Here is a 27,179-nt window from a genome sequence, read left to right as displayed (position 1 = left end):
ACAGATGAACTTTTAGCACAACAGAACTCCAGAAACAGAGACCTTCATCCAGAAAACACCTCAGCATCTCACCTTCTGGTCCGTTTCAGCGGTTTCTTTCAACAAATGGTGCTTTTCTTGCTCTAGTGCTTGGTTTTTCAGAGTTTGAGTTGTTAATGCAGATTCAACATCCATCAAATGCTGTAACTGGATCAACAGCAGATATATTATAGTGTGGTGTAATGGTCACATGACATGATATTTATTCAACCCCTTATAGAAATTTGGCAATGACACCCCCCCCCAGGGTTCTGTATCACACACTGTGTCTAATAAAACCATACCTTCTCATTGGTTGTTTTAAGTTCCCTCTCCAGAAGCTCTTTGTCTTTCTGCCACTGTTCCTGAAGCTTCAGTGTCTGCTGATCCTTCATCTTAAGAGTTTCCTGCAGCTGTCTGTAAGCAGCCGCCATCTCATCTTTCTCCTGACACTCCTGTGACAGCCTGTCAGTCAGCGTCTGCACAGCTCTTTGATCAGCGCAGAGCCGGGAACTCAGTTCAGCGTTGTCATTGCTAAGCTGCAAGTTTCTTGCGCTGAGGTCAAGCACCTCCTCTCGACATCTGGCATTCTGTTTTGGAAAACAGTATTAGTTAAGAAGACAGGAACTTAACAGCCTGGGGCCATGACCAGACACTTTATTCTTGCCTCTTTACGGAGCTGGTCTTCTTCTTCATGGTTCTTCGTGTAATCTCTCTCAATCTCCTCAAGCTTCCTCCTGAAAACATGCAGGGAAATTTGGTATTTATGAAGTAGATGGAAAAATAAAGCAGTAGGGTCTATATGCTGTAACCCAAAGATGATTTTATTACCTTTTTTTGTTGACCTCATCTTCAAGCGATTTCACATCCTGCTGTAAAACAGCAAGTCTCTCTTTCAAAGCAGAGTTTTCAGAGTTGACCTCATCAAGTTGCTCCCTAAAGGAAGAGGTCCAAAAGGAAGAGGTAAGTTTTCTCCCTAAATAAACATTCTCGCGAACAAGTATAAGCTCAATTATAGTTAGATTTTCAAAAATCACGACTGAGTGATTAGAGTAGCAAACACAACACTTTAAAATAATGCAAGAACACACTTTAATAAAACATGACTGTTATTGAGGGTGAGTTACAAAATCATGCATGTCAGTAACAGTTTCATTCAGTTTAGGGCTGCATGATATCGAGGAAATGGCAATATGCGATAACTTTCTAAATGATGTGATAAACTATAATGCTTTAAGGTTTAAACATTTATTTGAATAAAAAAAATTAAAGGGCGCATATTATGCCCATTTTAACAAGATGAAATTTAAGTCTCAGGTGTTCCTAGAATGTGTCTGATGTTTCAACTCAAAATACCCCACAGATCATTTGTTATAGCATGTAGTACAGTTTCCTTTGAACTGTGCAACGGCGTATGAAATCGCGTTTGTGGATCAGAGTATACATCATGGACTGACCGAACAACGCTTTCGTATCACTTCACAGAGGACTGGAAGGAGTTTTATAAAATATAAGAATGATAACACAGTCATTTCATGCCACTTCCTTCAACAACGCAATCTCGCGTACTCATACGTCATTATGTCAATTATCGTCAATGCACATGTGCAGAGCGTCTCAGTTTCAGTTATCAATCCAATCAAGTGTTTACATGGCCTTTTGAGCAGATTACAAAAGATTTTACATGGAGCATTTTCATTCAGATTGAACATTTAAACTGCTTTCAATTGTCAAGTGTGACATCACATTAACAATAGAATCAAAACAACATGTTTAATGAGACCGATGCAGCCTTCAGGTTTGTTCGACTTCATGCGGCGCCGCAAGAACCGACAGCCAGATGACGTCAAGGTTCCGCGAGAGCAATTTAAAAGCAAACTCCTCCGTATGATTTTGCGAATCGCTCTCGCGGTACTTTGACATAATCCGGCTGTCGATTCTTGCGTTGCCGCATGAAGTTGAATAAGCCTAATAACTTCTTTTGCCGCTCAACCTGCTCTCAAATCAACTCAGGTCAACTCGAAGTTAGCCGGTAGACGAACCCAACCAAAGAGTAACTCCGCTTTTTCCGTCTCTGAAAGGGAAATCAACAAAACCCTTGATAAAAGATGACTAGAACCTGTGCAGTGTGTGGATGTTAGGACAACAAATTCAGACCAACGGGAGTTTTTATTGTTTACATCAACGCGACCCTTGGTTGAGACACCCTTAACAGATTACTCGAAAATTTGAACATGCAGCCAGCACTTTCGTCGGGAAGATTTCGAGTACTGTTTTCAGCCCAGTTTCCCGTGGACTCAGGTAATGTAAAATGGTAAAAATATCGAAAACTTAATTTGGCTTAGTTGTTGCTTGTTTTGTGTAACTACGGTAAACATACTACTTAGAAATTTATTATGTTGTTGTTGTTATGAACACAAGCAAAGCAAGCTAACGTCAGCTCATCCTGTGCATTCGTCAATCAAAGAACGTTATCATCTACTGTCAATCATCTCGCCTCAAGACCCCGCCCCCATTTACAACGTTCAGAATTATGTAGTCGTGCGTTCTTCTTCCGGTGATTTGACAACCGTCAAATCACTGTTACTGTAGCATTTAAAAGCTTTAACTTTTTATATAGAGTTAGTACATTTGATGGCAGCAAAATCAACTACATATGTGATGAAATATAGTGTTGGAGCATAATGTTGTTTTAGGGTGGACTTCCACTTTAAATTATATAACAACATACATGGTTCCACATTGTTTATAGGCAAAGAAAGCATCTCTCTCTCTGTCTTACAAGACTCTTTGCAATCTGCATCAACCTAAAACTCTGACTTTGCATAACTTTTTAAAATCATTCAGTTATTACAAATCACTGTGATATGCACATCTGCAATATTCTGATAGTTTAAATATATCTTGCAGCCCTAATTCAGTTAGTGAGATGCAGCATGATGTGCTTTGCACGGCTATGATTAATGAAATGTCATTCTGTGAAACATTCAAACATTTTTTGGACAGACAAAACAGTAATGAGTGGTGATATTGCCTCTTAAGTCATTCAACTCAGGCATCCGTATGGGAGAAAAAAATTGTTAGTCTTTCGTTTCGGTTTCGACGGTCATCTACCAGCCGGTGATCCACAAACCTGTGGGGATTGGCTGTGTCCATCTCCAGTTCTAAAGCTAAGACAAGCCCCTCCATCTCAAGAAGTCGTTCTTTCATTTGTTTCTTCTCGCTTTCGAACACCTCCTCCATCTGATGAAGCTCTGCTCGAGAGTCCATCAGCGACTGCTGTAGTCGATTGGCCGTGTCGTCACCCTTTTCCCTCAAAGAGCACAGCTCTCGCTCTTTGTCCTCCAGTTGGTTGGTCAAAATTTCAAGCTGACTTGAAAGCTGACTGACATCTTTAAACAGGTTCATCTTTTGTTGAACCTCATTCCAGAGCAAATCCATCTCTTCGGCTTTGGCTTCAAGCTGTTGACGGAGTTTCTGCATTTGGTCGTCTTTGCTTCGTAGTTCCAATGCAAGTTTCTCAACGTTGTGTTCGAGCCTGTTCGACTCGGCCTCCATCTCAACAATCTGAGATGAAAGCTGGTCTGCAAGTCTCATGTAGCTAGAGTTCTCCAATTCAAGACGCCTGGTCTCGTCTCGCTCCGAGCTGAGAAAGGCTTGTAGCTCTTCAACCTTACGCTGCTCGACAAGAACGGAGCTTCGAAGGTGATCAGAGTCCTCAGAGACGCTAATGACCTGCAATTGTAGCTGTTTGAGAACATCACACTGACCTCTGAGCTCCTCCGTGAGATGATCTCTCTCCTTCTCCACAGCGTTCAGCTCAGAAGCCAGTCTTGAAAGATCACCATCTCTGTTTTTCAATGCCTCGTGTGTTTTTGCTAAGTTTTCTTGAAGCTCCTGAAGTTCTTTTAGATGCGTTTGACTACTATTGTCCCGAATCATTTCAATCTCCTTCTGCCAAACTGCTGATTCTGTCCTTAGGTTCTCCAACTCTGTTGTCAACCGATAAACTTTACCAAGAAGCTCCTGTTTGTTCTCTTTCTCCTCCCTTAGTTTCACCTCTAGTTGTTGTAAACCCCTCTCAGTTTCTTTCTGTGTTTGCTCATTTTGCTTCAGAAGTTCCTGCTTCTTTTCTCGCTCATCTTTAAGCTTTTGCTTTACCTGAGACAGTTTAGCGCAAAGCATTTGCTCGTTCTCATTCCTGATTTCCATCTCCTTATCTTTGGCATGCAGCTCCGAGGTTAGATGATGGATGAGGGCATCTTGGGCTTTCATGGAGACAGTATTGTCCTCCAGCTGAACACACATCTCTTCCAGCTTATCTTCGAGCTTTCTCTGTAGTATGAGCAGCTCCTCCTCAGCCCTGGAGGCAAGCTCGGCTTGATCTTCCATTAACTGAATGCGCTCTCTTAGCTTCCCGATCTCCTCCTGGTGATCCTCATCCAGTTTCTTTTTTTCCTGTGCCACTCTACTGCATATGTGAGCTTGCTCTTCACCCCAGCGCTCGGCACTGAGGAGACGCTCCCTGCGCGCCTCCTGTTCCAGCTGCTCCATTCGTGACTCCCATGCAGCAATCTCTCTGTGATGCTGCCTGGACTGCTCCTGCAGGCGACTGCGCTCGCACTGCAGGCTCCGCTGGGCCTTGCTGTGCTGCGCCTTCATGTGCAATATCTGCTGCTCCGCCTTCTCCCTGAGACACAGCAACATGCTAACATTTCTAAGTCTAAATCTAGACCGATGATGTCATGGAGACCAAAACTGGGTTTTAGGGTACAGGGATGGTGGTTAACAAGTTGTACATATGACAAGCATGACAAGGTTCAGAACGATTTGTACCCAGGACTGACATAATGAAGGGGAAACATACATAATTACTATATTTAAGGGTGATATATGACCCAGTTAAGTTTTGTCCCAACCAGAAAACAACACTTTAAGGGACAGTTTCCTGGACAGGGTTTAGATTAAGCCAGGACTAGGTCTTCGTTATATTGGGACAATTTAAGTAGTTTTTATTAATAATCCTTATAAAGTGTGCATCTTGACACAAAACAATAGCACTGATATATAAGATAAGATATGGCAGTACAAAGTGTATTTAAGTTAAGGTAGCACAAACATGCATTTTAGTCTGGGACTAGGATAAGCCCTGTCCGGGAAACCACCCCCAAGGGTACAAAACGGTTTCTGTGCTTCATTCAATCACTAGTCTTGTAATGTGTCGGAGGGTAGTCACCCATTGTTAGACTTTTTATGAGATACCTCCTGTCTTTCCTCTGGACTACTTTCTTTCGCATCATCAGTACTTATCAAACATATCTTCTTCCCTAGGAACTGTACTTGTGTACTTTAATCTGCTCTAAACTTTACCTGACAGTTCTGAGATCCTGCACGTACCTGACAAGCAGCACTTCCTGGTCCATCTTCAGCTTGAGCTCCGCCTCCAGCTGATCTTTTTCAGAGCTTAGGCGCAGTACGATGTTACTGATCTCACGAGCATAGTTCTGCTCCAGTTCAGCCTGCTCTCGTTGAATTCGCCGCTCCTGCTCTGGACCCCAGGAACCGCCCGCAGTCTTACCCCTCAGCTCTGCCTCCAGTCTCTCCATAGCCTTTTGCATCTGCTCTGAACGCTCCTCGGCTCGAGCTTTCTGGTCCTCTAATTCACTGATCTCCATCTTAAAGCTCTGCGAAATATCCTTCCTCTCAACCTCCATATTCTGCCGCATCAACTCTATACTGCGCTCGTAGAAGTTCACCTGTGTACACAACATTAAGATCATGGTTTGACACCTTTCAATTAAAAAGTTTAAAAGCACAAGGGGTTGTGCACACCAAAACATTTAAACAAGGCTGAAAACGCCTGGAGGACGCCGAATGTTTTTTAGCCGAGTGCCAGCTTTCTTCAGCTGAGCGCTTTGGTAGCTCTGATACTTCAGCTGTGGGCCGGTTGGTTGCTGTGGTAATGTCCTGCCCCTCCTCCACTGTGATTGGACGGCCATGTGAGTACTGACATTGACGAGTGGAGCTTTTCACCCAAAGTTGAATATTTTTCAACTCTCAGCGCGAAAGAAAAGCGCTAGCTGCTGGCTTTTTTGAAAAACGCAGAGCTTCCATTGGAAACATGCGCTGGCGTAAAGGCTTTGGTGTGCACGCCCCCTAAGGCTTGTACCTAAAAACTTGTGCATAGTTTAATTACATAGAGCTTTTTTACAATGTTGCATTGTTTCAAAGCAGCTCAGATGCAAAAGCCACTAAACGCCACCTACGTCAAAAACGAGATGATATTTACCGAATGCCCTCGGCACACTTTATACGTTCATCAAACACTTTTACTTAAAATCTACTTAAGAGTAGCCCTTAGGTCATTCAGAAATACCGCTTTGTTGACAGAATTCATTAAGAGTCTGATAAAAAAACATGTCAGATGCACTTATGAGGGTTTTGCATCTGAGCAAATATTATTGCAAATTTTACTGTCCTCAAACAGTTTATAATCTAATAAAATGGTATACACTTTTTCTTTGACTATCGGACATTTAGTCATCTAGACATGCTTTCCATCATACATGGAAATGGGCCTTCAAAAGACCATTACTATAGTACTATATACAGACATACTATAAATTTGCCATTTTAATTCTGCAGTAATACTAATATTAGTACATGCAACCACACACATACACTAATCTTATATTATACAACATACAGTACATTATCCATACTCTTACAAACCACTATTATATAAGCCCATATACAATATAGACAGATATACATTTTAATACCAACAACTTGTTCCGCTCCTCTAATTTTTATTGACCCAAGCAAGACCTTAGGAATGTAAATATTGTATTTAGGGGTGACCCCGAATAGTCGAAGATTCGATGCATCGATAGGATAAGCCTGATTCGACTACCAATCTCACAGTCGAATCGTCGCAGATGTGTTACGAAATGAGGATCATTCAATTTTGGCCGTGGGTGCACACATGATCTGATCTCACACATCTTTCTCACAATATATTAATATACTGCATATTATGATAATGCTGCAAATAATATGTGAAGTAGCAGCTTTCAATAAATATTTTTAAAATGCTTTAATAAATCCAACAACCCCTGTGACTGGGCTACACGTCCATAAGAGGTTTATATGTTAATAAACCATTGCCTCTTTGTTTCTACATTTAAAAGACAAAGCTGGCAAATTAAACTATGACTTTCGTTCTTTTAATAATTTCTATATTTTATTTTATTTATAAATCACTTTGGGTTATCTGATTTAACTATTTGGCTTGTGTTTTGTTTCCGTGCACTTGAGGCATTTTGCATATTTGTTCTGCACTTTGTTACTTTTGACCTTATTTTATTAACAAAATTGTATTTATTATAAACGTAAATTCTGATCTAATTTAAGTCTGTAAATTTTGGATAGCTTTTCGTTGTATCGATGTTGCGCTATTGCGTGCTGGCCATGCTTGGGCATGCAATTTAGCCGAACAGGCTAGGTGCTCTGCGTCTCATATTTAGGAGTTCATCAAACTAAACATTAAAAAACGGATGTTTTTCGACGAGTAGAAGTTTTTAAAATGTATTGAAAACAGAGTGGTTATCTTCAAAAGTTAAAAGTTAAACTACAAAACAGGTAAGCCGTTTTTTTTTTTCGGTGATGAAACGGAAACTAGTATCTGCACCGAACCTATTTCTGCCTGACACGAATGTCTTTCTTGTGATTTAATATTATTGTCGGTCGGTGTTCACTTTCAAATGATAGCAAAGAGATTCCTGAAATAAATAATATCACCCGGTCTTTCTGTATCTAAAGTTAATACAGAGATGATCAAAGTCAAAGCAAGCAAGCAGGTATTTCTGTGCTAAATAATAACGCGTAGTGTCTATAAAATCATTAATTTCAGTGTTTTTCTTGTTATAAATTAACGTTTTGTATATATGGTTATATACAACGAATTGTATATAAAGATTAGTTTTTATCATTTACAGTCACAATCACAAATTATTTGTCATTTCTCATTTGTCGGGTTTTTTTGGTCATGACTGCTTTGACGCGCTAAATCTCCAAATTAAATAAAAACACTTAATTGTAGCCGGAGTTTCCAAAGCAGGAACACCTTTGTTATTTTTTTAGGTTTATTTATCAAAATGTATTTTTGTGTGATGGTCTGTAGATCGTGGCTTTAAAATGTTATGAGGAATAATTAAACAAATGTTGCCTTACATTTTACCTTAAAAAAAAAAAAAAAAAAAAAAAAAAAAATTATATATATATATATATATATATATATATATAAATGCATCGTCAGTTTTGTCTTCTTTTATTACTTGAAAGACAGTTTTGGTCACTTTATCAGAAAGTTGTTTATGTGTGCTGCTTGTGAAAGAAAATAAAAGTTACCTGGCCCCTTCCCAACCCATGCACACAAACATAGATGATTCGACTATCGGTCGACTATGGAAAGATTCGACAATTCTGATTCGAATATGTAAATCCTTAGTCGAGGACACCCCTAATTGTATTAGTGCACTTTTTGTTAGATGCTAATTGCCTATCATTGGCTTTATACTTGTATTCTACACAATGGCAGTAATGTCAGATCTAACTGAATCAAATCATTACATTTGATGTTTGCCTCCAATGTTTGTACCTTAGTCTCCAGTTGGATCTTTAGGTCTTGAACTTCTTGCTCATATTTTTCTTTCATCTGCCCCATGGCCAGTTCTGTCCCAATGCTCACTGGTTGAGCCAAACTCTCTAAGGAAGCCAGAGCTGAAGAGGCACACCAAAGCAAACTGTCGCCAATGTGTATATGTATATTATGGGAAAAACTAACTTTGCCTTTATTGGTCCTTACCATTCTTGTCAGTGACTTGGAGCTTCTTTCTTGCCAGAGGAGATGTACCTTTCTTCATTTCTGAATCATCTGCAGAACAAAACATGAAGAAATGCCATTTCACACAACCGTGAAACTTGAACTAAAGAATAAAGTTATACAATAATATGTAGAGCATATGAAATCTTTAATAATAAAACAGACAAATTATAAAATCAATGTGTTATATTTACCAGAATCTGATTCGGTGGTTATTGCTTTTTGACTTGACCAGTCATGAGAGGAGAGACTCTCTCTGCAACGTTTGGATCTCCTTTCTGAACCCTGACACTTTACAAACTCCAGCTCTGAGCGCAACTCGTCATTCCTGTCCTGCAACTCCTGCATAGGGTAGTGAGGCGGAGTCACAAGCTCATTTACACAAGTTAAACTTTCTGCAGCAAGAAACCCTCAAAGCAAAATAAGTTATGCATTTGCAAAAGTGTGTAATGTCTGTGCCACCAAACTGAAGTATTCACTCTTTTCAAACAGGTTTCTCTGTTCTTTACGCATCTGCCATTGGTTAGGAAAACAGGTAGTTCCACCACAAACTCACACCATTGGTTAAGTCTATGTGGTGCTCTGGGTGGTTGCCATTTTCCAGGTAAAAAAAGACATAAATCACCGGTTTCACAGAGAATGCTTAAGGCTAGTCCTAGACTAAAACAGATGTTTGAGCGGTCTCAACTGAAAATAACATGCGTACACTTATCTTAAAATGTGCCAGTGCTATTGTCTCAAGATACACATCAGTAATGTCTTTTTCAAAGATATGTTTAAAAAAAAGCTTAAACATCTTAATTTAACAAAAGCCCAGGATACACTGCAGGATTTTTGCACTCCTATAAGATCATGACCTATCACACTGTGCGACATGGAGAGTTTAAACATGGGAACGACAAGCATGTTGACTAGACGATGATGACACCTATTGAGTCGGAGGCTTCGATGGCTGTGGCACACGTTAGCGCAACGTTGTCAGCATGCGCTAGTGGTAAACAAATACTGGTTTGCAGGTCTTAGCAGCAAACACACTGTGCGCTGATCATGCTGAATTTCTGACACTGGTTATCTTTGGACCCAAGACCGGGAAAATGGCCATCTTTGAACCTTTCTCACTGTATGAGATAAGACCACCGATGAAGAGCCATGAACACAGAAATCTCCAAGATTGTTTTATGATGGTCATTTTTTTAATCTGGGACAGCCAAAATTTGTGCAGTGTATCCCGGGCTTAAGGCCTAGCCCTGGCTTTAGCTAAGCCTTATCTGTGAAACCAGGCGAAAAAGCAAAATTAAACTAAATGGTTCTTTAGGTAACCAAAAATGGTTCTTCTATTGTATCGCTGCAAGAACCCCTTATAGCACTTTTATTTGTATACTGTATATAATGTTTATGGCATGTTGGTGGGCATGTTGTTTAGTGTCTCTCATACCCTGCATTGCTTCTCATACTCCTTAATGATCTCAGAGAAGTGTTCCTCTTCATTTAGAAGTCCTGGGCCATTTGGATCAAGGTCACCGTACTGCTTATTAACATAAACAAGAGACAATTAAGTCAAATTTTCTTAAAAATCTAAGTATTTGAAAAGTACCACAAGTATAGACACACGTAAGGCTTAATAGATTAATACTGGGACTAGCCAAATGAATGTGAAATTAAAAACAAATGTCATAGCTTTATTAATATTTAAAAAAAAAAAATCACTCAAAGGCCACCATTTTGTTTACATCACAATAAAAGACGTCAAACAGGTTGCAGTCAAAACCCATTCTATTAATGCTATAGTGAGGCAAACAAGGTAAACTTCAATCAGTAGATTGTAAAACGATGTGAAACAGAAGATGAGACTTGCACACGGACAGCAGATGGCAGTATGTGGACATCTGCATGCCATTAAAATACAAGAACTTCAACGTCTTCTGTTCAGCCCATTCAACATGAAAGTAACATAAATGATGAACAATACAAAAAAATACAAATAAAAGGTAAGAAGGTGGCAAAGAGGAGTACAACATTCTCACATTAAAAACTATAGTAAATGCCATGGTATGTTCTGTAGTAAACTTTAGTAATATTCCCATTACACGTCATCAACCCAGAATGCACTACATGCAGAATATAATGCCAGCCTCAACATCTTAAAATAAGTATTACATGTTAGGATGTTTTGAAGTAATGATGAAAATATTTTCTATCAATGGATTTTAGTAGTAGAAGGCAAAGTATTAAAGCATACAAGTCTTCATAGTACCCTTTTAAATGGATATGATTTAGCAATTTCCAAACCGATACTCAATGACATCTCACCCTGTCCTGCAGCAGGTGGTCTAGATCCTTTTGTAGTTTTGAGATGGTGTTCTCCGCTTCAGTCAGTTTTTCCTTCAGGACGCTGACCTCCTCCTCCAAGCGACTGTTCTCCTGTAACACACAGCTAGAGATGTTTAACCTGACACCATCGTGACATGCCCAAAGAAACATACACCACTAACCATGACAGATCACCTCCTCTTTAACAAGTCCTGTACTGTGGCTAAGAGCTGAATTATTGTGAAACATTAGACGGATGTCCATTGACCATTACCTATGAATACTGTCCGCAAAGGCTTTCTTTCATATAAAATGATAACATTTTGTTAAGCAGAATGTCTAGGCGAATAAGATTTGGTTTTGCACCTACCAAAACAATAAGGCACCCAAGACAGTTACCAGAGTCTAAACTAGCCTATGCATGTTACATTTTGTGTGAAAAATCTCCCATCATATACTCCTACAGTATGTATAATGGCAATGTCATCGGTTACCTTTGCAGCAGTGCAAACTTCCTCCTGCAGGTTTGCATCCTGAGCCCTGATGAGCTCCAGCTCCTCCTGTAGTCTCTCTCTCTCTTTCTCCACCTGCTCCAGGATCATCTCGCTCTCATACTCGGACTCGCTCCGCAGTGCCGTGAGTTTATCTCTGAACTCCTGCTCCAGACCCCTGCGTCAGATCAAGAGACACTGTAGAGCATTGACAAGCATCTTCAACGGAGATATCATCGAGAGAAGAGCGACCTTACTTGATCTTTGACTCGTTGAGAGACTCCATGGTGCTATGGCGATCGTCCACCTCTCTAACCAGCTGCAGGTTTCGGCGGTCAGCTAGTTCCAGGTCAGCCTTGGCTTTGTCTCTCTCCTGACAGGCCTGGTCTGCCAGGACCCTAAAGTCGAGCGGAGATCATTCGTACATGTTTTGTGAAATAACACATCTTAAGATCAAAGCCAAAGATTGTTTCGAGAATTAAACCGCACATGACGACTCAATAATATCGAAGAAGATTTAATTTACTTCATTTATCAGTAAAGATATGAGATGTGATATAAATGACACCCACTGCAAGTAGTTTATCTCATTCTTGTAGGAGACCAGAGCAGCCTGGTGGATGCCATTTCCACTGACCAATAACTCATTGTCCAAAGCCAAAGTGAGTTCAGACAGACAAAGTCTCTCCTCCAGAGAAAAGTCCAGAGTCTGCACACAGATTCACAAACAAGACATTGTACATCTAAGGTTTCTAAAAGTTAGGAGACCAAAAATATTAATTGTTCACCATACATTTCGAAAACAAGTATAAAGCCTAGTCATTTAAAAGTTACACCACAGCTCTCCTTAAAGAGCTACATGATGTAAAGTAGTAATAATGTACACGGCACAAACAATGAGAGAAAGGTTGTGACCATTTTTAAAATCCCCTAACCCAAAGTATGAGTGCAATGAATAATCCAAAGTTTTATTACCTGTAGGACATCCCTGCTGTTGTGGATGCCTTCCTCGGTCCACAGCGAGATGACCTTCTCTGGGCTTGTGCATCCCGACCCATCATCCAGCCGGGACAAGAGCCTCTGACCCACAGTGGCCGACAGTATTGAGGGAGAGGTGGATCGCAATGCACGTTCCTCAAGGACCTGAGACAGCAGAGGGAATGACATGAGGGAAAAATAAAGTCAAAGAAAACCACACAAGGAACAATGCTACCTTGACACCCCACTGAACAAAATTATTTTTACAGACCACTAATAAACATTCTTTTGGTGTTGCAACACTTAAGCTGGCTTAACCTAGTTTTAAGCTCCAGTCACTGCAAAATATTCATGCAACACCATCAACAACAGAACACAATGTTTTCTTCTTTTAAAGCACCCTTTGGTCTATTTTGTGTCATTTGAATATGTGCACATATCCTTTCTTACATAATTTAAGTTAAAATGATATGCTTTGTGCCTAAAATGGCAATTCACCTCAGAAATATCATCACCATAGGACTCTTTAAATTCCCAGGTAAATACGCTACATGCAGGTATGAGGCCTGCCGTGCAGTACATGGTGTCAGAGTTTAGTACAGGTACAGGTTTGGTCTTTGCACAGAAAACATGACACTAGAAACTGAAGAGTGAAAGAGAGGCTCCTCCTTCTTCATTAAGTTAATTGGTTGCAGTCTGTGCAGCTCTCACTAACTTGCCTTTAATTGTTTTGTTTGTTCCTCAAAACAGTTTCCTCAACCTGTCACCTTTACAAAATCAGTAGGTATAAAAAATTGTCAGCTGTGGAGACTTTCATCCAATAAATATATAAAAACTTGCTATTCTGAGACTTATTTTTTCCAAGTTAACAACAACTGCAATATTTCTGCTAGCTTTATCTGTATATTATGGAAGCCCATTTCCGCCACATAAGAAAAAAAATCATGTTCTGGTAAAAGAAAAAATTATGACTTTAAAGTAAAATTATTAAAATAATTATGACTATTATGAGATAAAAAGTCAGAATTATAAAATTAAAAGTCAAAATTATGTCTTTTAAAGTCATAATTATGAGATAAAAAGTCAAAATTATGACGACTTCTCCTAATTTCAATTTTTTATCTCATAATTATGACTTTAAAAGACATAATTTCGACTTTTAATTTTATAATTCTGACTTTTTATCTCATAATAGTCATAATTATACATTTTGTATATGACTTTCAAAGTCATAATTTTGATTTATCAGAGCATGATATTTTATGTGGCGAAATGGGCTTCCATAGTAAATATTATTGTTGTATTTACTTATTTTTTTTTTTCAAATTATCTACTTAATTTGAAGTCTGAGAATCATTTTTATTATGTTTAGAGCAGTGGTTTTCAAACTTTTTTTTTTACTGGCCAAAATATAAAGTTTGTATACATTGTATAAAGTATAAAATGTATAGGTATGTATAAAAATCAAAATTATAAGTATACAATTTATTTTTATACAATAAGTATTACTATAAGTCTCTTTTTAAACCTGTTATGGTTTTTCTTTCAATGTGACGTGAATATAAATGCTTCAAAATATATTTAATTTCAAAATATATTTCAAAATATACAAAAATGACTATTGATGAAAATAAAAATTTTGTAAACATATTTTAAAATATATTTCATTACATACATTTTTTGGCCATTTTTTGTATATTTTAAAGCTCCCGTTCTGTCTGGGATTTTGAAGCTTTGATTGTATTTATAGTGGGCAATATAACATGTGTTCATGTTTCACGTGTAAAAAAACGCGGTATTTTTCCACACAATTTACTTATCTGTATAGCGCTGTTTTCACTGTCCTCAAAACAGGCTGATGTCTTCCTTGTTATGTGAAGTCCCTCCTTCAGAAACACGTAACAAGTTCTGATTGTGTAGTTTGTTTAGTGTGCTGTGATTCGATAGCAGCTTAGCTTAGCAGAGCCATTTGAGCCAAAGCTGGTGACTGACGTATTCATGTGGGCGGAGTTTAGTCAACAAACTGTTTTACTGACGTCATTAGAGCAGGAAATAGAGGGCTGTAGCCCAAACCGTCCGTTCGTTGTAGGCTTTTAAAGAGGAATTCTATTGAAGAAAATATATCGCCTGGCAGTGAACTTTGAGCTTTATCATTTTACAGGTATTATTTATGCTATTATAGCAACATTACACACTAACTAGGGTTTAAAAAATGGTATCAGGAAGAACGTGACCTTTAAAATACATTATTTTGCTGTATGGGTTTAAATACAGATATGTATTTTTGAGGTACTAAGATGAATTTTGTTAGGTATAAAGATGCATTCTTTGAAAAGATACAGCCCCAGTGACATCTTTTGTACCTTTTATCTAGTACAATAAAAATATTTACACACTGCTGCTTCATTTGCACAGAAAGCACTAACCATCATACTCTTTCATGTCAGTATCAACATTTCAAACAATCAAGCAATTTTCAATTTCAATAGCAATGTCAGCTTGACCTTGCGGATTCATCCTGACCTTTGAGATGGAGCGCTGAGTTTTGGGCCGGGCAGGGGTGGAGGTAGAGAGAGGTGCAGAATGATTGTGTTGTCTGAACAGACCGCTCTGAAACTCACTGACACTGACTCTACCATCCTGATCTCTGTCGAGTTTCCTGAAAAGAGCATCTAACTCCTGCACATAGACAAAAATATATTATATTCGTATACATATTTATTCACAAAATTTTGAAATGGCATAAACAGTGATTTGAATAACTACTGTAGTGAACACGGGAGACAGATCGTCTTGATATAACTTAAAAAATGTCTGTACCCCAGACTGCAAGTTTTTGAGGCCGATGTGGTCACAGACGAGTGACAGCTCCTCTCTGTTCAGTGATCCGCCAACTCCGACCCCCAGCTCCGCCCATACTGCCCTCACCTGCCCGTCTGTCACTTCCTGCCGAGGGTCGAGGAAGCGTTGCGGACTTCCTGTTACATCTTGACTCCAGATCTTTAACTGGCCTTGAGGATGCATAAAAAAGAAGTGTGTTTAATGCATTTCATTTCACCACATGAAGTAGAGGTAGTCTTTAATTTACCTTGTGCCACAAAAAAGTGGTGTGTGGAGTCCTTGTTGCTTCCAGTTTCCTCATCAGACTTGAGACTCTGTAAAAATTGTATTTAAGAGTTAAAACGTATAAAATGCAGAACATTTACACGCTATGAACAGTATACATGCTACAGAAACAGTTTAAGTATGGTATTGAGCTAATTTAAACACAATGAGGATAACAAATGTCATTTTGAAGGGGAGTAGGAAGAGTTCAGTTCACACTAGTTGTTAAAGTGTTGTTGTGCAAGTGCACGTGCATGATGACAGCTGAAAGAGCCATACAACGGTCGCAAGGCATTCCAGTCATACTGTCATTACTTCTGCAATACTGGACAGGAAAAACTGGAAGAGACTGAGGAAACAAGCTCTTTTTTTTACATAAGTACAGAGGCTCTGAAGTGTGCTATAGGGCTTAGAGCTCTGTTAAATCTTACCCTAATGATGCAAAAAAGCTTATGTAAGAGATGATTTAGAGTTATTCAACAGTACCACATCTAAGAGCTTTCAACTAATGCCTTACACCAATGGTACAACATACTGCATTTAATTGAAACAGTACACATTATGCAATCGTAAGCATTTTAGCTGTTTGATCAAATAATGAGGGAAGAAAAACTTATTCAGCATATAACAAAATCATGGCACTTATTACTTATCCAAAAGGGAAAATCAAGTTAAGCACATTGCATTTTGGGATACAATGTTCTGTGCAGTTTATGTTGTGTGAACTTGGCATTTTATCCAAGTATTTCATAGATCCAAAAACAAATGCATATTGTGCCCAACCTTTAAGTCTCTCCCGTGAATCCAACCTGGAAGTGACTTAAACTGCAATTTATTAACAGGCTTCAAAAGAAAGAAAATCCTATATACCTCCCAAATGTCCAACTTTACAGCAAAAAAAAAAAAATGTTTACCGCCTGGTACAAAGTGTTTTTGGTCTATATAGCAAATTTATGAGGCGGGTGAATTTTTGTATCTTATCCGTTTGAATTATATTAAGCCTTAAAGTTCTTCATAAGTAAGGACGTCACCACATGAGTAACTGTTGAATTCTCGCTGCTGTCACTTCTGTCAAAGCTAGGTGGGAGCTCCACCCCGTTCCACCTCTTTGCCCATTTTTGGTTATCTGGGAATGACGCGCTGCCATGATGCCGACGGCCAGCTTTATACGTTCAATGATTGTGTCACAGGATACATATATTAGTATAGTATGACTACAGTAAATTGATGTTGGTGTGCTATTCTAAATGTAACTGTTTTGTCTTACTCAGAAACTGTATTAAAGAATTACTCCAGCGAAAAATTTCAATTACCCCATGATTTACTCACCGTCAAGCCATCCGAGGTGCATATGACCATTTTCTTTCAGACGAACAAAATTGAAGTTATATTAAAAAAAGTAAATGGGTTTAGGGAACAACTTCTGACTTTGAAGCAGAAAAAAGTGCACCCATCGTTCCCGGCCGAATCCACATGGCACCTATGGTCCGATTCACAATTTTAAATTTCCTTAAGTGTGTAAGTGTGTATTAGTCATGTTAACGACATGCAAAAGGTACAAATCCCAAAGTAAACAATGACGCGAGTTATCGTCTTCAACGTAAATCTCTTTTCTTGGACTACAACAAACACACGAATTGTAGGCAACAGTTTACTTCCTTGGATTGATGATGTAGCAAAGAACGCCATTATCATAATTCCTCCCGCTTGGAGTCACAGCCTGTAAGTTAACTCCTGTTAGCATTGCATTGTGACCGAATCTTTCAAACACGGTAAGGAACGCCACATTCCCGGCTGACATCAGAGGTATTCAGACCAATCACAATGTACAGATTAGCTGGCCAATCAGGGAGAAAGAACTTTTCAAATCGATGAGTTTTGTACAAAATCAGTGCATTTCTGGAAGAGACTGACATCTGGAACAACAAAAATGTACGGTATGAAGAAAATAATGTGTTTTTTTAAACACACACTATATTATATCAAATACACAATATAACATTGTTTTTAGCAATGAAATAGTTGCACTTTAATAGAGAACTTCTGAGGGTAATCGATGGGATTTTTCTGTGAAAATAACTAGACTCCAGAAACTACGGAATCTTCTACTCCTCTGCATTCACAAGAGAGTATCAGCGCAGTGTATGATACGTAGTGGTATACTGATGAATGTGGAGGGCGGAGGCACAAAACAGGGAAAAACGCAACAAACACCAGGCACAAGTTAAAACGAGGATTTTATATGGAGGATGATTATGATATAAGACAAGAGAATATTTAATTATTCCTATATGTAGCTAAAACAAATCACAAAGCAAGTTTTGTGAGTCTTTTCTCACCAAATCTTACACACCTTGTGCAACGCTACTATCAGGTGAATACTATATCAGGTATTGGATGTTACCGGAAGCTAGTAATTATAGTTTATAACATGGATATTTTTCTTACAAAATTGCATCGATTACCCTCATAAGACCTTTATTAACGCCCTGGAGCCGTGTGGATTATGTCTGTGAAGAATCACACTGCGAAGGCACTTTTTTAAGCTTCAAAGGCAAAAGTTGTTCCCTGATGCCTGTTTACTACTGTAATAAACCTTGAAAGATCAAAGACATTTTTTTATATAATATCAATTGTGTTCATCTGAGAGAATATGGCCAAATGTATCTTGGATGGCTTGAGGCTGAGTAAATCATGGGGTAATTTTCATTATAGGCTGGTATCGCTTTAAGGTACAGGTCATGATCCTGCAGTTGGAGACTCAATTTGTGTGCTAGTGCCGTCCAGTGAAGGACTTACAATATCATTAGCCATGTTTCCATCAGCATGATTTTATGCACATTTTGAAGTATCGCAACAAAAAAGAGTGATGGAAACACCACATTTCGATTAAAAATCCCTTAATTTGGTTTTTGATTTATGCGAAAAAGAGTAAATGTGAATAATGGAAGATGGAAACGCATTTGCCAAAATAATTCTGACGTAGCGAACATTAAACCCACAGCACTTCACATTTGAATGGAAACCTAGCTATTGACGTGTAAGACACGTCAGAAAGTTCTGCCTCCAGCATAAAGGGATCAAACTCTAAATATGGGAGAAGACGTAATTGATCTATTTTAAATTTGAAACAGATTTACATAAGTGTTTACAGCGTTGCAGTAAAAAATAAGAGAATACTTTGTGTCATCTCTAAAAATGAAGTGCCAAACATCCCTATATACATACATACAAGAACTACACAGTACATTTCCATGCACTGGGTGTGCAGGAAAACACCAAAGCTAAAGCATTTACTAAGCATGAAAGCTGTCCCACACATTTTCATGCAGCATGCTTCCTGGTTGTACATATTTTTGCCATTGAGATGACTGCCGATCAACCTCAATTCACCCTGCTTACATAATGGATAAGTCTGCTCCAAATGATCTACAGTAAAAAAGCAAAAAGTCTAAAAAGCAAACATGTGTTTGCAACCCATATTTTTTTGTCCATTAGGAACTGACTGAATCATGAAGAGTGAGTTTTATATAACACTATGTTTTGAAAAGTAGGAGGCTGGAACAAATATGGTATTTTAAGAAGTAATTTTAGAGATGGAAGAAGTCTTCCTTGCACATTTAATCATGTATATCTGTCTTAAAACTGTACAGTAACTCTGTGTTTCTGTTTGTGCCAATGCTGAGTGTCAGAATTTCATTTACAGATCCAAAAAAAAACCTGAGCTCATCTAAAACACTTGGCACTTTAGGAGGTGCACATCAAGTTTTGTATTATTTTATCATGCATGATATGCTCTTGATAGCAAGCACTCTAAAACAAGAACAGTGGGAAGTAGGGACAAATTCATTTTTAAAGCCTTTTACATAATGCTTACGTAAAATAACATTGCAAAGTCGCTGTATAAAAGAGATTACTCATCCAGACATGATGAGTTGGACTCATCCTACCCAGTAACATGAAATCACTTCTGACAGAATGGCTTTTGAAAGCATGTAATCTGTCTTATCAGCTAAAAGTGCCCATGTTGAGTTACATAAAGGGTCTAAATATTTTAAAACATCAGAATAAGAAGACTAGAGGGAGGATAGGATCACATACCAGAAAGAGAGAGAGAGAGAGAGAGAGAGAGAGAGCTCTGGTATGCAAGCATGCGTTTCTAAAATGAGAGGCACAGTTAGAGGAAGCGGCATGCCAAATTATAGCCAAACCCTTCCCCTGTTTTACTTTACATTATCAGGCTTTCTGGCCACAGCTGATGCTTTACAAGCAAACCCATGTGAGAGTGAACTCCACCCAGACCAACTCAAAAAGTCTGAAATAACACCATGTTGAACATACAGGCCCTGAAACAAACCAGACTTAATGGAGGCTGGCGTGCTGGTTGATAAACGCAGAATGCTGGTGGTTGCCAACATAAACTGTACTGTGGCGGGCCAGCGTGCTTTCATTTTTTGTTAATGCATTTAAAAGAACTCACTGCTGACTGTAATCAACCTAAGCAGCATTGTTAGAGTAGATTTCACCTTTAAGCCAATGCAAAACTTTTAGCTACTCTCTAAAATTGCTGGGTTGTTTTTACCCTATGGTTGGGTAAAATATGGACAGAACTGCTGGTTTAAATCATCCCAAAAAAATCACCCACCATCGGTTCATTTAACACAGTGCTTGGGTTTGTCCGTATTTTACTCAACCATGGGGCTGCATTAGGCTAGAATGCTTGGGTGGTTGACAGGATTGCTGTACATTGCGACACATAGTTAAACACATTGCTATGTGGTTGCTAGGCCATTCTGGGTGGTCACTGGAGCATGCTATGTGGTTGCTTACTGGCCCAAGTCAAAATTGCGCACCTCCGAATCTCTGATTCCTAGATGAGTCGCCATTTATACGACAAAATTATACAGGAAAGTTTTATGCTTTTTGTGGTCCTGAAAATGCAAACTGTTGATAATGGGTTTGAAGGTGCACATTTTCTAAAATGACGGCTTGTCATCTACGTAAACTATGTAAACCGCAAATCTGTGAAAACAGTGATTTCTTGCGCATGTGTTAATTCAGTCTACTGATGGTTTCATTGGATGCACACACGTGCTGCGGTTGTGCAGCTGCCCCAAAGATATGTGTTTATACTATGTAGTTAGATATGATATCTAAACAAAGGTAATTTACTTGTCATTTATTTAGCTGGTTATCAGAAATAATCTACTCTAGAAGGATGCTGTTGTTATTGATTCAATGCGGCAGTCTACTGAAAGTTAACTTTGGTCCACAAAAGCCGTTTGTTTATGTTGCTGCTGCTGAAACCGTCTAGAAGCATGCGCGAGTATAAACAAAACAACAATGGCTGCATACAGGAATGTGTTTGTGCTGCATAAGATACTAAGTTTATTAATGCTTTTGCAAGTTGGAGTATACATTACATTTATCAAAAACACAAAGGAAAAACTTTGTCATGTTGTGTGAACATGGCCTAAGTATCTCCCATGTTGTTTTATCTAAAAAAAAAAAAATAGCATAACGACTCTTCAACATGATTTGAGTGATCATTCATGAGAGCAGCAACAAACTGTGTGGAATGGGTTACAAGCCAAAGTCAAAGCTTAGGTTTGTTCAAAAACAGAAACAATTACAGTTGTCCTTGCCAACACCACTAATATACAATGTTATTTAAAACACAAACATACTTTCTCCCCTATAAAACAACTATAATTGTAACATCCTATGATAGGACATTGTGGCAACCTCCAAGTATCATAATTTGTATCTAATGCCAATAAAAGATGATCCTTTATCCAAAATAGTTCTTTAAATATCAAAACATAAGAATCAAGCACAGGTTTGCATTTGAACTGTTATGAAAAAGTAAAATGACTCCTCAAAAGAAAAGCACAGACACAGCAAAAACAACAGACCTCTTTTATATAAGCGCGCCAGCTCTTTGGAAAAAGAAAGAAAGTGAGCGAAAGAAAATGAAATGAAATGAACCATGTTTGATCCTGGGCCAAAAGTAACACTAAAGTCTGGTGAAGGTGGAGGCTGCACCGTGGCCAAGCTCATGCACATTCCACAATACTGCACTTCCTGTCTGTGAAAACCAGGTCAGACCAGACCCATTCACTACAAATCCAGGTGGCCAACTGACTAACAATACAACACTTTAGTGGAAATGCAGTCTAAACATTAGGTGTTAAGATATGAAACTCATTTGCATACAGTCCTATAAAGACTGGCCTATTTGCAATTGAATCTGCATTCAAATTCAATTAACACTTGAAGTGTCTCCTTATCTCATTAGATGTATTAGGTTCGTTTATTAATCTCTTAATCTTGTTTTAATTTTATTTCTATAATTGATTACCATAAACTTAAACTGTAAATCAGGTTCTTAGTAGCCTAAGTCAGAAACCCAAAACACTCTGTTGCTTTCAAATGGAAATGGCATAGCAAATAAGATTATGAATATTACCTCAACGCTCTCCAATGAGGTGGAGCGTCTGAGTTTAGCTCTTCTCACACCATTTGTTTCTACTTTGTCTGTCGCAAATGATGGCAAGTCTTCTGAGTCGGCCACAAGCTCCAAGTCATTCTTGTCTGGTCGTGACCGGCGGCCGTACCTTTTGGTTCCTTTCACATATTTAGGTTTCACTTCCTCTGGGATTGCTGAATCACAGAAAATTATGTGTTACAGATAATGACAGCATCTGAGATAGAAGTCAAAATAATCATATTAATCTATTACAATCTATTACAGTAGATTGATTACAATATAAAGCCTATGTTACATCTGTTGCTATATTTTAAGATCTAACCTAATCTTATTTTCATCTAATAAAATAAGAAATGTGTGCTCTTATGTTTATGTTTCTATAGGTTCCTAAAAGGTTATTTGAGAAGATAAAGCTTCTTCAGACATAAAAGGGTAACAAAGAAATGGTGCTTTAAAGAACCTTTGACTAAAAGGATCTTTCAGGAACCAAAAATAATTCTTCTATGCAATCACTGCAAATCTCCATTTTAATACCTTTATCTTTAAGAGTGTACCAGGAACATCTCCAGATCAGAGATTAGCTTAACATCTGTTTCTCATCACAGGTTTCAGATATAACTGGCAAAAACTGTAAATGCACGCTGACAGACTGCAAATTAGAAGTATTTTGGATATGGCTTACAGAAGCTTTTGCACAAAAGATAACCGATTCTGCATTTAGGATCTTGGGTTCAGTAAAAAATGCCAAAGCAATCATTTGGCACAAACTTCATATTCTTATAAACTATTGTTGTAAATGCATTAATGAACATGCCATTTTGTCTTTCCAAATATATCCACACTGTCTTTATTGCACGTAAATCCTTTTCTATTTGTGTACTTTTTTTAGCATTTCCAGCATTAAAATATGATCAAACATCGAAACACACGATAAGACAAACCTAAACTTATCTTTATTTACTGAAATAAAAACAACTGTCTGATCATAAACTGGCCTTGAAAGGCATTTGGAAACCTTGTTAAAATGTCGATGTTGCTAGTCCTTAACACTAACTTTACTTTGACACACCACTTTTGACATTTGTTTATACCAGTTGGTCCCAATTTCATTGTTCATAACCATAGTCCTTTGGACAAGTTTGACAACCAGAAAATATCAAAACACTTGCTGTCTTATTTTTTGGTCTTAACACTTTTTATAAATACAATGGCATTCATATCATAAAGATATATAAAGTTATATGCTTTTTATATGTTTACATCACTACTTAAAGGGACACATTCAACTTTTTTTAAAATATGCTCATTTTCCAGCTCCCATAGAGTTAAACACCTGATGTTTTGTAATCCATTCAGCCGATCTCTGGGTCTGGCTGTATCACTTTTAGCATAGCTTAGCACAATCCATTGAATCTTATTAGACCATTAGCATTGTGCTAAAAAATAACCAAAGAGTTTCAATATTTTTCCTATTTAAAACTTGACTCTTCTGTAGTTACATCGTGTACTAAGACAGACGGAAAATTTATTTGATATTACAATGATATTACGCAGTGCCTGAAAGTAGTCCCCTTGGTAACTTTCAATAGCAGGGGACTATTTTCGGGCGCTGCGTAATATCAATGACCCACCTGAATCCATTTTACAACAGCAAAGTCTTTGATTATTACGCCAGAATGAGAGTACACAATATAACTACAGAAGAGTCAAGTTTTAAATATGAAAAAAATCGTAACTCTTTGGTTATTTTTTAGCGTGATGCTAATGGTCTAATCAGATTTAATTGATTATGCTAAGCTATGCTAAAAGTGGTACCACCAGACCAGGAGATCGGCTGAATAAATTCTGAAATGGTAAAAATCAAATGTATAACTCTATGGGAGCTGGAAAGTGTCCCTTTAAAAAAAAATAAAACCCTGAATACACTGTGCTGTGAAGATAAGAATTTAGACAACTTTACCAGGAGCCTTAAGTCCTTCAAATGACAAACCTTGAGTGGACAAGGTCCAGATTAACTTTAAAAACAAAAATCATAATGATAAATACAAGTTTAACAATCTGCAATTCAAATACCTGGTTCAAGATAGCTGCTCTCCTCTTCTGAAGTACTAAAATCCAACGATCTTGACAACACAGCTACAAAGCCCTCTTTGAACTCCTCGAAATTAACCTGCAACGCAACACACTTGATTATTTTAATGTCTGATGATATCTGATAATAATCCAGCATTAGGTTTACAACAGCTGCTTTGACCAAAGAAGGAATGAGAGAGGATAACAAGCCTGCTTATCTTACCCTGGCATAATGCTGTGGACCTAGCAGAGTGTCTAAGAGCAAGGGCAGATGGGCATCTAAACTGAGTTTGTGGCATAAGGCGGTAAGCTCCTCTTTGTCAAGGTAACCTGTGCCTGTGGTGTCACAGCTGTCGAACTCAGCCTTCAGTTGGGCCACATAGCGACTCTGCTCCTCCTCATCCATCCCACAACATTCTGGACCGCTTGCTAGTTCTGGGATATAAATGTAAAATAATAAGTGTTAAAAAGCTTTGTGGTCAATCTTGCAATACCCTATGGAAGGGTAGTTTGTCATGCATTTGCATCCCACACAAAGAGCATAAAGTTTGATTCAGTTGTAAAGCATTGTGTTAGCAATGCAAAATCTCATGGGTTCGAATGCCAGTGAACACACATACTTGCAGATGCTTTTATCAAAAGCCTCTTAAAATAAGGGAGCATTCAAATTTAGTTTAAAGAGCCAACAGAATGTCTAGTCTTTAAGACTACATTTACAAATAGAAATAAAGTTTAGGCTAAAACACAATGAATATATTTTAAAACACATATATTTCTATACTTTGTCTTATAAATCTAGTTTCAAAATCTTAAATGTTTATTCTGTTATATCATGTTGATGCTTCCTGTTATTTTAAGGCATCTTTAGTTTTACAAAGAGATAAAAATGTCATTGTTTTGGTACAAATAAAATAAAGACTTTTAGAAACTTTAGCCAATGAGAGCGCTACCTATGTAAATTTGGGGAAAATAATGCACTGAAAAAAGCAAAACAGTATATGAGTAAATCCATTATGGAAAAACCCCAGCAAAAACTAGCATAAATTGGTAAGATGGTTTTTGCTGGTCTCCCAGCTTGGTTTTAGCTGGTGTAGCAAACTGGTTTGTGTTTTGGTCATTTTTTAAGCTTTACTTAGCTGTCAGGCTTGAAGACCAGCTCACCCACAAGCTTGACCAGCTTTGCCAGGCTGGGAGGACCAGCTTAAACCAGCTACCAGTTTATGCTGGTCTTAGCTGGATTTTTCACTATTTATCTTATTTTTAAAAACCAGAGCCTTTTTCACAAATAAAAAATGGGTTCTTAATATATTTTATACTTATTTAATATTTTCATTTTTCACATGTGATATATTAAAATCAATACGAACATCAAATAATAACAATAAAAGACATTAACAGTAAACAGCATTCGAGTCTTAACCCTACAAAAGTGTTTTTAAGTATTTTAGGCATTTTACACATTAAATCCTACAGGTATCCCACAATGCATCTCGCGGGTTTGGTATACACTTCACCATGGGAACGAGGGACAAGAATAATGTAAAACAATGGGGGAAAACACTCTGGATCGTGGTACTTTCCCAGTACGGTTCAAAAACCTTGAGCCCTGAAAGATGTATGGATGAACTATGAAACTAAATCTACGTCTTATGCGCTAATATGACAACAGTACATGAAAGCATCTTACCGTAAAACTCACGTTGCCTCCGTTGCCGTTAAAGTCACTTTCTGACCAGCATCAGTTGCGCTCTCCTACTAAGAACCATTATGTTCATAGAGATATTGGCCACAGACAGACATCTCTTTGCCCTTTTATATTTTGCGATATAAATACGACATTTACGATAACTGTACGGGATAAAAGTACACGGCTGCAGGGCAGATTCGCACTCGTCCCCCGACTGTATTAGCAGCTTCAGATTGGGGAGGTACAGAGTCAGAGATGCTCTGTCTGCAGCCCCTGCTGGTCAGGCGGTGGACGAGACTCAAACATGAGTCCCATGAAAACAGCTAAGCACTTTAATGTCCTGACTATTTTTTATTGTACAAGTTAAATTTGAACTTTTATATAAACGCAAACTTTAGTTGACGTGGTTATGTTTTATAAAACGTTCAACAAACAAAGGTACGTGGAGGATATATTGCAGTTCGTATGATTTCTGTCCAAAAAATTCAAAAGACATTCTTGCTTACAATTTTTTGTAACAGACAAAGAAAAACATTATTACATTTGACAAATTTTCTGATGTTTTAATGGTTTTCTTATTTTTAGTTTTTCCTTCTGCACTGAAACAAAGAGGAGGACATAGTAGATATTATTTACATCGTCACATTATACTTTGAAGATTTCAAGCACACCGAAATTTTATTATAGCGCCACCCATCGGCAGACAGCATTTTTGTATTGTACAGTATGCAACTGTTGAGTGTATATCACTAACGCCGCCTTATGACAAACGTATGCCATTACAGGATGTTGCATAAACTGGTTATGCTCACTGCTATTATATAACCCCGTTTTATTTCCACAATAAAATACCAGAATAGCATGTATGTAAACTTTGATAGATGAGTGAGTTTAAGTTTACGTTTGGGGCTATTTTAGTTATATTATATTTTAGTTATAACTTATTTCCTTTTGTGAAAACGACTTTCTAGAGATCTTGATTAAGTCTTAATGAACTATTAAACCAGAGAGTGTGCTTTTACATATACTAAAAGTGAAGTGTGCGCCCTTTGTTCTTTTTGGAGAAATTCCCCAAACTGAAGAGAACTTATACAAGAAGTCATCATCACTCTCTGCTCACCATGACTCAGAACAGCAACGGTA

General features: G+C 38.0%; 1 protein-coding gene across 4 annotated transcripts in view; it reads right to left on the bottom strand.

Annotated features, from left to right (window-relative positions):
• The window catches only part of ninl (ninein-like), a 31,784-nt gene extending 5,521 nt beyond the window's left edge, over positions 1-26,263 (bottom strand). The window contains exons 1-22 of one of the 4 annotated variants that reach the window (XM_065297276.2): positions 26,037-26,263; positions 24,573-24,784; positions 24,350-24,446; positions 22,256-22,449; positions 15,770-15,836; positions 15,502-15,692; positions 15,205-15,360; positions 12,679-12,846; positions 12,276-12,412; positions 11,961-12,101; positions 11,707-11,881; positions 11,213-11,323; positions 10,338-10,430; positions 9,097-9,244; positions 8,885-8,953; positions 8,678-8,799; positions 5,416-5,774; positions 3,152-4,708; positions 850-954; positions 686-755; positions 324-608; positions 73-186 (exon numbers count right to left, since the gene is read on the bottom strand). In XM_065297276.2, coding sequence (XP_065153348.1) covers positions 73-186; positions 324-608; positions 686-755; positions 850-954; positions 3,152-4,708; positions 5,416-5,774; positions 8,678-8,799; positions 8,885-8,953; positions 9,097-9,244; positions 10,338-10,430; positions 11,213-11,323; positions 11,707-11,881; positions 11,961-12,101; positions 12,276-12,412; positions 12,679-12,846; positions 15,205-15,360; positions 15,502-15,692; positions 15,770-15,836; positions 22,256-22,449; positions 24,350-24,446; positions 24,573-24,755 — 4,542 coding nt within the window. In that variant the 5' untranslated portion in view covers positions 24,756-24,784; positions 26,037-26,263. The remainder of the gene's footprint in view (positions 1-72; positions 187-323; positions 609-685; positions 756-849; positions 955-3,151; positions 4,709-5,415; positions 5,775-8,677; positions 8,800-8,884; positions 8,954-9,096; positions 9,245-10,337; positions 10,431-11,212; positions 11,324-11,706; positions 11,882-11,960; positions 12,102-12,275; positions 12,413-12,678; positions 12,847-15,204; positions 15,361-15,501; positions 15,693-15,769; positions 15,837-22,255; positions 22,450-24,349; positions 24,447-24,572; positions 24,785-26,036) is intronic. The other 3 variants (XM_065297277.2, XM_065297278.2, XM_065297279.2) reach the window with 3 other exon arrangements.
• Positions 26,264-27,179: the final 916 nt, after the last annotated feature.

Source organism: Paramisgurnus dabryanus, chromosome 20, assembly GCF_030506205.2.
Source record: "Paramisgurnus dabryanus chromosome 20, PD_genome_1.1, whole genome shotgun sequence".
In the NCBI taxonomy this organism is placed as follows: Eukaryota; Metazoa; Chordata; class Actinopteri; order Cypriniformes; family Cobitidae; genus Paramisgurnus; species Paramisgurnus dabryanus.
Note: the sequence above shows the minus strand (reverse complement) of the source record. Positions and strands in the feature narration are given on the sequence as shown.